General features: G+C 39.7%; 1 protein-coding gene across 3 annotated transcripts in view; it reads right to left on the bottom strand.

Annotated features, from left to right (window-relative positions):
• Positions 1 to 12,261, bottom strand: part of SH2D4B (SH2 domain containing 4B) — a 95,320-nt gene that overhangs the window by 56,126 nt on the left and 26,933 nt on the right. The window contains exon 1 of one of the 3 annotated variants that reach the window (XM_068687878.1): positions 9,595 to 10,068. The exons of 1 other annotated variant lie outside the window; for it this stretch is intronic. In XM_068687878.1, coding sequence (XP_068543979.1) covers positions 9,595 to 9,778 — 184 coding nt within the window. In that variant the 5' untranslated portion in view covers positions 9,779 to 10,068. Of the gene's footprint in view, positions 1 to 675; positions 1,023 to 9,594; positions 10,069 to 12,261 lie in introns of those variants that run through there. One more of the 3 variants, XM_068687876.1, reaches the window with a different exon arrangement.

Genomic DNA, 12,261 nt, shown 5'->3' on the forward strand with positions numbered 1-12,261 from the left:
TAATGTTTTACCATGTTTTTGTCTAAACTCTGTAGCACCACAAGAAGGCAACATTACTTCTTGCCATTCTCTTCACTCCTCTGTGAATGAGCACCTCTCACAGAGCCCCCCAAAGCTACATCTACACAGCTTCAAGATCAGCAGATAGGTTTCTGTATGTTGCTTCTTACACCAGACAAATGAAAAATCAAGTATCCTAAATATGCAGCACAAAGGAATCACAATGAAAACTTTCTTGGAGACCTACAACCTGCAGTGACAGTAACACAAAATTGCATATATAAACACAGATACATACACACAGTCAAAAATAATAGCAAACTATGTTTTCTGCTTATTTGTATTTATAGAGGGAGACCTCTGTAAAAGCAATATAAGTAAAAAATAAGGCCCTGGGGAGCAATAGTAAACTCAAGGGTCTCACCTGTAAGCGTTACTAATCTCTACCAGCAGTACTGCCAGCCTTGTGTATGCGCACACACACACACAGAGCTGGGGTGTGAGCATGGGCTGTGCTGTAGGGCACCATGGGCTATCCTCGGCCTTTGGGCTACCCTTAGGGAATCCCAGGTGTAAGGCAGCGCATGGCTGAGCGTTGCCAGAAAATACGATGGAGAGAAAAAAACACCCCGTGAAGGTGCCTGGGAGGGGGATTCCGCTACAGGCATTACTTACGCTAAATCAGGGTTCAGTTCGCATCAGCTCAGGCTTCCATGCTGTGACCAAGGCTTAAAACAAATGGAAGTACATAAAAGGAGAGCTACACCTTTTCGTGCTCTGCTAAGTGGGACAGAGAAGCAGAACCATGGTTTGGGTTTGTCTGCTTTTTCTTTTTTTTCTTTTTTTTTTTTAATGAGGGCTTTATCTGGCTTTATTTTCACACATGCTTCTAATTAAAAGTGCTTTAAAAATAGCAGTAATCAGAGCAAACGGAATACTGCTGGAGTCGGCTTCCTTCCTCTGAGCTCATTCGTCATGGCTTTAATAGCTACAGCAGCATCCCCGGCAATTCCTGTTTGTGATCCATCTCCAGGGCTTTCAAGGGAATGGCTCCAAGCACCATTAGAGGCCTGATTTGGTGTCAAGCCTCCCAGCTGTGCTGTTACTTAGCCACAGGCTGCCGGCTCAGCCCAGCAAAATGCTGAGTGCCAGCAATCCCCCTTGCCTTTGCAGCGCAGGGATTGCTACAGGCCATGTCAAGTGCAAATTCAGAAAACCGTAAAATCACCAATTTATAATTTCAGGTACATGGAATGACATTCAAAGTCTGCTTAAACTTTCTCAAAATGACACGGAGCTGCATTGGGGAAGTTCAGGATGGGTGTTAGGAAAAGGTTCTTCACCCAGAGGGTGGTCAGGCTCTGGGACAGGCTCCCCAGAGCAGTGGTCACAGCACTGAGCCTGCCAGAGTGCAAGAAGCGTTTGGACAACGCTGCCAGACACAGGGTCTGATTTTTGGGTGGTCCTGTGTGGAGTGAGGAGTTGGACTCGATCCCTGTGGGTCCCTTCCAACTCAAGATATTGTATGATTCGATAAAAAAAGTCTGTTATTTCCATTAACTCTCTTGATTCTCTGAGGTTTGGCTTCCTACCATTATTCACCCCCTTGGAAGCTACAGATCTCTGTGATAGCAATTGACTCTCCTTCCTCACTAGCTGGAAAGCTTTGTAGTCACATAAATATCCTCTGACCCAGTCTTTAGAAAGCCTTCCTTTTCTTTTCTCACCCTGCACTAGAAATCCTTCCTTTTCTTTTCTCACCCTGCACTAGAAGAAACCTCCTGAAACTTATTCTGCATTTGAAATAGACTGCGTGAGCATTCACTGCTGACATCAAGCTGATCAGCCTGATCTGCCTTTATCATTCAGAGATAAATGCAGCTTGTGGGGTACTTTTGTTGTTGTTGTTCTTTGGGAATATAGATGTGGTATACTTTGGTCTTAGCACAATGTGTTTTACATGAAATTTTACTCTTGGCTTTCTGAATAAACAATTTTTATGTCTTCTTTAAGACAGAAGTTTGAATTTTCATAGTCAGCAGGGTAGATGAGATTCCATTCAGAGTTTCAGGAGCTACAGGACATGTACTAGGAAAACACTGATTGAGATGAAAATGAAGATGTTGTGAGCTTTAGGCTGTTCTCAGTTCCTTGAGCCTACCCCCTACATGCATTTATTTATTTATTTTTTTAATAGAAACACACCAATATACACAAAATTTCAATTCTTTCTATGGAAAACCCAGGAACTATTACTGCAAATGTTTCTGAGATTGTTCAAAGGACAAAATGCACTTTTCCAAGCACTAACTGCTGCAAATCCATTAAAATACATATAGAATAATTAGGTGGTAATGATGAAAGCAATGAAAGCAACATAATCCCACAATAAACTGATGATCTACTATAATTAACTCTGCAGTCTGCCCTTGCTAATAGTCACAGGACCATGAACCCATCTCTTCCAAGAATACATTCCAAAAAATCACTCACTTCAAATTAATCCTCAAGGCAACAACAAAATGGGGAAAAATTCTAAACTTCCTTAAGCAGCCCCCCAACATTTCAGTTTACACACTCTCCAATTTAAACACCATGTCGTGTGCCTTTCTGTATAAAGGAGGGTTTGCAAGGGGAGAAAAAATCAGCTGATTTACATTAATATATCAACAAGTATTGCTGGATCTCAGCATTGCTGAAAAATCAGCCTTCATGGCTCTCCAGCTGCTTCCCGATCATATAACAAACTCAATCTTATGTTTATGGAATTACAGCCTGTTACCATGGAAATAATTACGCTGCAATATACCCCTGCAGGATCAAATAAAGGAAGAGTGACTGCAAGAGAGCAAACATTAAGCAAGGAAACAGTTATTCAAATAAGACTATGGTAATTAACAAATGTGGCAAAGATACCTATTCATAACACTCAAAGGTAAGTGGTTCTGCAATATCAGATGGTGCATTTTCAAGGTTTGCATAGTGCAAACAAAATAACAACAACAACAAAGGAAAAAAAATACACTAGTATTTGTTTGGTCTCTATCTAGTATGCCCCAAATATCTTCTTGACTCCCTGGCCAAGGAGCACTGTAACACCTATTAATCTTATAATTTGCCCCCTATCAACCAGGAGATAACATCCAGAACTTACTCTTTTTAAAAAGACACTGATGTAACTCTATGAACTACAATCTAGTTCATAATCTGCATAAGAGATCAAAGTGGAACATTGTGAATTCATTCGCATCAGTAGGATTCATTTGATTTATTTTTCATTCATAAAAAAAAAAAAAAAAAAAAAAAAAAAGCTATAACATAACACTATAGCTTCTGATTCCCAAACTCAATTACCTTTTGTAAACAGTAAAGCTATATGCAGGATTTTTCACTCGCACAGAGCTATTACAAGGCATCAAGGTTTACCCACCACTGGAGAATCAACAAAAACAAGTCTGCATGACTACTTCAAGGATTGATGGAAAGTCAGAGCAGAAGGGTTCCCTGCTACAGAATGAACTGGTACCCGTGGATCACTTGCTGCACCAGACTCCCCTGCGTAATGCAGTGTGGCAGGTCTGCACTGACTCCTTTTATCAGGCACACAGGACCACCAAAGCAGGGAGAGCTGTACCACTACAGTGAGATCTTCCAGCACAACAGCAGAGGATTGGATTTGAAGGTTAATGAACCATCATGAGTGTCTGGCTAAACCCACTGCTTAGTTGAATACATCAAGTTTTCCTAAGTCTTCCAAATCCTGCTATCAAAACCCAATGCCTCTGCTTAAAACTGGCAAAATCAGGAAGGAAATACTGAATTAGCTTGGGTAAATCCCTCTCACCTTGGCTGCAGTGCTGCTCTCTTTCCATATCAAGTATTCATGAGCTTGCAACCAGTCACAACCTCATATCATTACCAGAGCACAAGTACGTACAAGAAAGCCTGCCTGCCACCACTCTGTCCTGACATGCTCAGAAACACCATGAAAGAAACACAGAATTGTCTCCATGCCAGTTACTCAATTAACCCAGTAGCCTCTCTCATAACGCAGCTGATACAGATGCTTCAGACAGTGCTGAGGACTGCACACATGCAAGAGAAACCTTGGGCGAAATAAGGGCCAGGTAGTCAGCAGTATTCTGTGCTTTTTCTGCAAAACAGAGAAGTCAGCTGCAGGGCAGAGGATGAGACTAAAAAGCATAGACTTATGGCTAATCCTAGGAGGCCCAAGAAGTCCCTCTGGATTTGTTCCATCTGGTGCATATTTAGGTCATATGGCAGTTGGGGGTCTCTTTCCGGCCCCAGCTTCAGATAAGTGAGCAGTTTAGAAGCTGCTGTTCAAGCATACCTCACTACACAGCCATACTCAGCACGAGCTCCAAGCAGCTGAGTTCTGGCCCCAAGGTATCTACTACTAACAAAACCGCATCATATCACAAGCTGCTATACATGTTGTGAATGCTACATTAAAGCTTTTCCAATTATTTCAAATTAGTTGGCTCAGTCCCCTAATTACAATTATTCTAATGTTCCCTTGTTACATTTTCAGTCATCTCTGAATTGAAAAGAAAAGATGGGACTTTACAGGTTTCAAGACTGCGTATGACCAAAAATTTCAGAAATACTCCAGTCTGATGTTTTTGGTGAGACCTGTACCCAACAATGCAGGGAAAGAGACAACAAACAGTGCCAGGAGCATACCTCTGTACTCTTAGCCAAGTCTTGGCTAAGCATTTCCAGGGCATTGAGAAGACAGTATAAATGAGGAATACATTTCTGAGTTCAGAAATGTAGAAAAATGTCACAGTACACCCACTCACCCTTACATGCACACTCTACAACACATACATGTGCCTTCATGCGTGACAGTGATGTATCCTCCAACTATCCCGTTGTGATATCTGAAATACTTGCTTTCAAATCACTTCATCTATTCTCCAATAATTTTCTAACACAAATGTCATTTAGATAAAGAAATTATTTTTTAGCCATGCTGTGATAAGCCTACCTAATTTTCTCCCAGCTATACTTGTTGAGGACGGGTAAATAACAGCATTTACAAATAGCTCCTGTCTGAACATCACGAGCTACAGTTCACAACGAGTAAATGTCAGAATATGTAGCAGCAGTCTAGCACTGTCTTCCCTATCACATGGCTGTCCTTCAGCTATCTAGCGCTCAATAGGTTTTGAAATCTCATTTTGGGTATTCTGACAGCTCTGGATGGTGCACAAGAGTCAAAACCCAACCTGGCAGCGTCCTTCACTTAGTCTCAGCTCAGCTATCCTGGTTAAAGGACTTCTGCCTAATCACATCAAGGCATTTCTTTGCAAATTGCAAAGCTGCCTGCCAGTCAACTGAACAAATCCCAAAGGGATCTTGAACTTTTGAGGAGGTTTCCCTTAGTGATATTAGCACAACAAGAAAAGGCAATCTGTTTTATCACAATGAAGATATGTCCCTGAAAAATCTGCCCAGCAGTAATTTTTAAACAAAGTGAAGACCAACCCCTCAATTCCAAGAACCCTATTGGCTTTTGAAGCTCTTTCAGTCCAAGCCAGGAGTCATACTAAAAGCTAAAAAATAGTTTTTGTTTTTCGTAATTTCGAATAAATTCACTAAATACTGTCGTTTCAGGAGAACCCAAACAATGCTGAAATTCTACTAACATCTTTTAGAAAAAGTACAAATGTAGATAAGGTACAAACAGCAAAAATGTCAGAACAGTTCACTATTTACTGAAGGGAATATTTCATTCTGAAGAAGTGATGTTTTATTTGTTTTTAAAAAGGGAATGAAATTTAAACTGTTAAACAACCTGGAAGCATTTAATTCACCCCCAAAATGAAATGATTTCTTTAATATTGGCACAATCTGATACAAATATTAGTTTTGACCTTTACTCAAGACACATGAACCAAGCAATCCAAATGTAAAAGCAGGCACAATTTGCAGTTACTGAGGAAGGCTAATATGATTTTCTTTAGACATGAAGACTAAGACTAATCACACATTACACAATTTGGCTTGCTAAACACTCTCAACAACTTACATCATTTTAATTCATGTTTGGAGCTTATTTTTGTTTTAAAAAACAAAACTAAAACCAAAGACAAACTAAAAAACAAGTGTCTTAGTATTTAATAGGACATTTACAGACAATCTCCATTCAGTGGCACTTCTATAAAAATCGCTGTAGATTCTGGGTCTTTGCTAATCAGTTTCCAAACAGTTCAAACAGTTAAAAAGTTATCACGCTGAGCAGCATTCCCTAAACACGTGGATGGTTTTTAAATCTATAGCAAAGCCTTTTTTTTTTTTTTTTATTTAGTCTGTGAATGCCACGTTTTTTTCTTTCCAAACTCTGCACTTGTGATTTCTGTAAGACAACACATTTAAGCCTTGCACATGGTAAGTTACTTACACGATGCAGCTTTCTTTGTTTCAGATCAGAAGGACTTCCATGACATCAACGACATGGAAGTACTCCATCCTGAAGAAGTAGACAGAGGCATGCTGGAACGGGGTGGCCCTGACAGTCTGCAGAAGCCAAGGCATCTCCGGCTGTGAGCACTTCACCAACCAGCTCCAAATCCCACTCTTAGAGACAGTGCCAGGAGTCCTCCCAGGTATGTGTAACCACTCCTCACCTCAGGTGAACCCCAGTATATTCAGGGATTTACCTCTACTGAAATTCCAAATGATTTGGACATGGGTTTCACAGAAACTTCTTGAAAGCTTATGTGAGTTTGGAGCCTTCATCCTCAAGACACTGCAGAAAATCAGAATTGGATTCACCATCACCACAGTATTTTGAAAAATCCACCTCTGTTTATTTGCTGCTGGGTTTGCACATAGAATAGCAGGTAAGCTCTTGAACTGATTCAGAATTGTATCAATCGGCGTACATGACTCCAGATCAAGCCCCAGAACTTTTTGGAGCATTTTTAGTTAGAGAAGTGCCCATTATTACCACTTCCTTTTGCTCTATCTCACCCTATCACATCCCGAAGAGGTGAGGTAAGAGTTTCATATGTAGCTATTCTGACTATGAGGAAAATGGAAGGATTTGAAATAGTCCTTCAGAGGCAATTCAGAGTAAATTACTAAAAAATAATCATTTTATGGAAATGTTATTTCATATTCACAAACATACACATTTTCCTGTAAACTAGAAAATCACATATTCAGCTAGCAGATTGCTATGCTTGAGTAATCCTGAGATTCAGCACAGCATTAGGGCTAGATATTAAAAACTCACTTCTGTTTTCTACTATGTGTCAGGCTACAAAGACCTTTAATTCTGTGCTCCATAAACACTTCTATAAAGCCAGTGTAATTTCTGACTTCAGCAAAGTAATACCAGCACAAAACCTATGTTATGCAGTGTCAAAAACAACATCTTGAAGGTGAAACTGTCCAAATCCCCCAGTCTCAAAGGGATAAAGAACATATAATTGTGGTAACTTCCAAATTTCCTGGTAGACACTAATTTTGAACAGGAAAAAATACTCCATACTCTGCGTTGTGTAGCTGGGGGAGAATGTTTAGATACTTGCTTATACACCAATGGAAAGAAAAAAACTGTGAAAAGGTTAAATTTCCAAAAAGAGTGATGCTTAATGTATTTTAGAAAGAAAAATAATCACATATTTTAACATAGGAAAGGATTGTTACAGCCATCTGCTCTGACCATTTGAGTTATATAGGCAATGGAATTACATAGTAATTCCTGCATGATACCCTCAATTTCTGGTTGACTTACAGCACATTTTCTTTACAAGAATGTAGCTCCATTGTGAGACCATTTACCATTATATTATGGAACTGTATAACAGAAATCAGTCACACGTCTCTGTACAGTTATGCCTGGATAGATGGAAGTTATCTTTTTTAACTCACCCACATCAGATCGTGGAAGTCAAAATACATTTTCAGAGGAAGCAAATGCCTGACTTTAATCCTCAAACTGTAATTCCAATAGATCTGTCTCAAGAACTTCTGTAAGATCAGTTCTTTAGTATGTTTGTGAAGGAAGTGGAATGTTTTCATCTTGGGTAAAAGTCAAATCTAAAGAATAACTCAAACTGGCAATTTAAGAAGGTGAAATGTAAAATGAAAATGTTCTGTTGTGAAATTTTGCTCTATGCAAATACCCGAATACTTTCATCAGAGCAAATATAATCTACAGGTTAGTCTGCTGCTCTTCTCCACCATTCTCTTATTCTTTATAAATCAGAAAATTAATTACCCAGAAAATGGCCTCCTGTAGTAGGAAGCTGAACAGGTTTAATGCATAGTTTGTATATGGAAATTTAGATGTCAACACTATGAGAAATCATCACATAAATATTTTTACAGTTAGATTTTTCTGCATCTGTCTTCCTAAAAGAATGAGAATAATACAGATTATTTCAATGATATAGTGGTGTTTTGGCTTAAGGATCTGAACTGCATTTTCATTTTTTTTCTCAGCAACAAATCAATCAAAATGAACAAGGTTATTGTGCTGTATGAGAGAAGCTATCTTGATGTCATCCTTCTTAGAGGAGAGCTATTCACAGTAAGAACATTAAAATGAAGAAAACAGAAATTAAACAATTAAGTTTCCCAACTTCCACCTTGTCATCTCTAAGGGGCCATTTTAAGCTCGTTCTACTGCTTATTAGGCCATTCTGAATGTTCCTCCCTTACTTTAAGGCTACCATTGTTACTTACTCTAGAAACATTTGATAAAGGCCTTTGCTTCAAGTGAGTCTTGAAAAATAGTTTTGCTTTGAAACACATTTCTTTAGTCAGTCTTTGAATTGTCAAGTATCTAATTGGATATACTTGGCACTTTGTAAGGTTCAGCAGCTTTAATAAGTCTGACAATTGAATCCAATAATGCATCTGTATTGAGGTGCTCAAAGCAAAGACTTCTACCATAGGTGTATGTTAACATAAGCAACACTTTATATAGTGAATATAGTTGTGAGATAGCTATTAAGGCACTTTCACATAATCAGCTAATCACATTATTAGTGATTTTGAAAATTCAGATTCGAATTAATTTTAAGACTGGATAAGGCCTTTGGCATTTCACAGGAAAAGGGATGTTTGACAGATCTCTGCAACATCTCCATGTTGAGTGAGGATCCACTGCAATTACATTTCCATGAGGAAACTTTCTATCCTACATCAGCCTGACAACTTCATTCTATTAAAGGGCAACGAGACGGAATCCACTTGTTCACAGGGGACAGCAAGGAAATAAATATTCCTACTTATTCTAAACCACTTGAACCCCAGATCAAACACTTGGTAATGACACTTCAAGAACCTTTAACTTTTTTTTCATGAGTTTGCTTATTTGCTTTTTAAACCAACACACGCATTTAGCATCCATAACAGCCTGGGGATGGAGCCCCATAGCTTAACTACATATTGCATGAAAACACATTTCATTGTTTTCACATGCTTGCTCTGCTCTTATCCTAGGGGACAGCTGGCACTCTTCTTTGTAATCTCTTCCAGACATGCTGTATCATAGCCAGTTGCATGCCCATCTCCCCCAGCTCCTGAGCAAGCACAGGAGGTCACAAAGCTTACTTTGTTTGCGCCTCGCTGTCCTTCTCAACACAGCCTCCTCCATTCGTGCTTTTTCTTCCCTCTCCTTCCAGCGCCTCAGCTGCTCTTCTCTCATTTTGTAGAACAAGATCTGCTTTTGCTCTTCATTCAGCTCTGCCAGGAGCTCGGGGTCAATATACATATCACGTAAAATTTGCTGCAGCATGATGACTCCAAGAAAAAAAAGAGACAAACCTGCTCCCAACTATCCTCACTACAGTGACAAAACCCCACGTACGGCACTCCAGACAGCAACCTGCAGCAAAGGAGCTCTCCCACGCCTGCCTGCCCAGCAAAGGCTCGATTCTTCTTGTTCTGTTCCTCTTCTTGCGGGCATATTCTGCTACTCTTCTATTACAGTGCAGGGTTCTCTGCTTATCTCATCCACCAAAGGCAGTGACAGGTGTCAAGTGAAAGAGGGGGGAGGAACAGGGAAGGATAAGGAAAAAAAAAAAGAAAGTTCAGGAGAAATAATGATAAGTTGCTTTAGTAGTCCTGACTGCATTCAAGTAAAAATAAAGGATTCTTGACTGAACCCATCATTTTTGCTCCCTTGAGTAGAAAGAAATTCAACATAAAGTCTCACACTTTCAGCTGAAGTGGTAATACACTCCCAAGGGTCTAAGTGTTGCCCTGGGGGTTTAAAGTGATGTCATGGTTAAAGGTATCACCTACACCAACAATATCTATGTCACTTTGGCAACTGATCTCTTCTGATAGGAGAAATGAGCTTGCATGTTATTTCCCAGCCTAACCTGTTAACTGGTCTCAAAAGGGTATCAGAGCTCATATTTACCCGGTGCTGACAAATACAGTCATGCAAACTGATTAAAATGCCTTTAAAATTAAAAGCAGCTGTAATAAAAGCCACAAGAAGCTTGTTATCACTTTATAAATAGCAAATTAATATTAATTAAACAAGAGTTAGTTCTCAGCAGTTCATGCGGACTATGCAAGTCTTGTTGTTAATTCATTTTCCACTTTGCGACTGGAGAGACAGAACGCTGCTCTTCAAGCATATCGTGACCTTTCACTGTTCAACAAAGTTTGTACCAAACTCAGTAAAATGCTATTTTACAGCAGCAGGGCCAACAGTCAATTAAGTACATGGAAAAAAAAAATACACTGAATTTCAGATCCAACTTTCACAGGGCAGGTGCCCGGATCCTCCAAGGAGCAGTGGCACTTTGTGGGAAGGGGGCCACCTTCTGAGGAGACAACAGATGTGGCCCTTCTGAGCTATAAAAAAAGGAAAACCACACGAGAATGCATGCTGACTGGCATCCCACTGCATGATGTTCACACAAGATACCTCCTCTAATCTCATTTCTGCCTCTAGAAGGTGGGCTTGGTTGTAGGGGGAAAAGATATACTGTCTTGTTAGAAGGATCGGAGCATCACTCCCAGGCCCTTCCTTTCAGGCAAAAGGAACAGCAATGGAGCAGAATTGCAGAGCAGTCATCCTCCTTTTCTATTCCTTGTAGTTAACAATTTTCAGAAATAAGATATCTAACCTGAGGTATTTGTGGTGGCACAAGATTCTCCGTAGGGAAGGGGAACACAGATGATCCATCCACCATTCACCTATATCATTTTTCAAATAAAATATTCTAGATTATTACAAATATACTTATCCCCATCCTTCATCAGCAACATTTCCTTGCTACTGTGCACAACAGGTGACAGGAAGATGCCTGCTCACTTAATTACCTAATATTATATTCCTCATACATTACTGTTTCTTCCTGCTGCTTGCCAACACTGAGACCAGAAATGAAAAGTTCTAAAGCTTCACTTGTACTCAAACTATCCTACAAAGACAGCGTTCAGGAAGATGCTACATAAAACAAAGCGATGCATTTCTTCTGCAGAGAGAGATCAACCAGGGAACGTAATATGCAGGTGCCCCCCTGGAGTCTGTGTCCTGGCCTCACCTCAGTTCCTGAGCAGAGGAGGACACAAATCTGGGGCACATTTCCCCCTTCCTCACTCCTTGGGATTCTTATTTGTTCTCTTTCATTGGGGAAAGGAAATGGAAAGAGAAGAGGGCAAGGGCACAGAGACTTGCCAGTCCTAACTCAGTCTAATAACTACACGCATTCAGTCAGACACAGGCTTCTTTCTCTGCTAGTGAACATTGGAAGTTCCCAGGTACAATGGCAGCAGTCTGTCGCAAAGTGGCATAGCAGGTGTCTGGGCATGACTACATATTTAATGTTATGGCCACAAAGTTAAAAAGAAAATCTAAGAAATTCTGAGAGTGTACTTAGAAAAAATAAAAGATTGTGTACCAGCTCCTCTATGTGCCTGTAACAACACTATCCTTTAACTGCATGATTACATACCATTTTTTCTCACAAAAAATCCTGTTTTATAGATATGTATGTCTTAAACTCTTATCTGACTTGCATGATGCTCAAAATCAAAACCTTATACTATTATTCTCTATTCATGTAACATATTTTTGAAGAGAGCAAAACATTATAATAATATAAGAAGAAAATGTCTTTGATCTAAACTAAATTTCAAGAAAGACACCATCATATGGAAGCACAAATCCAAAGACTCTACTTGAACGATGCCCTCAGCCAAAGCGCAATTTCGGATCCCATTGAGTTTGTGCTGTACAGGGTGGAGTTCATGCACAGG

Source organism: Anas acuta, chromosome 7 (assembly GCF_963932015.1).
Source record: "Anas acuta chromosome 7, bAnaAcu1.1, whole genome shotgun sequence".
NCBI lineage: Eukaryota > Metazoa > Chordata > Aves > Anseriformes > Anatidae > Anas > Anas acuta.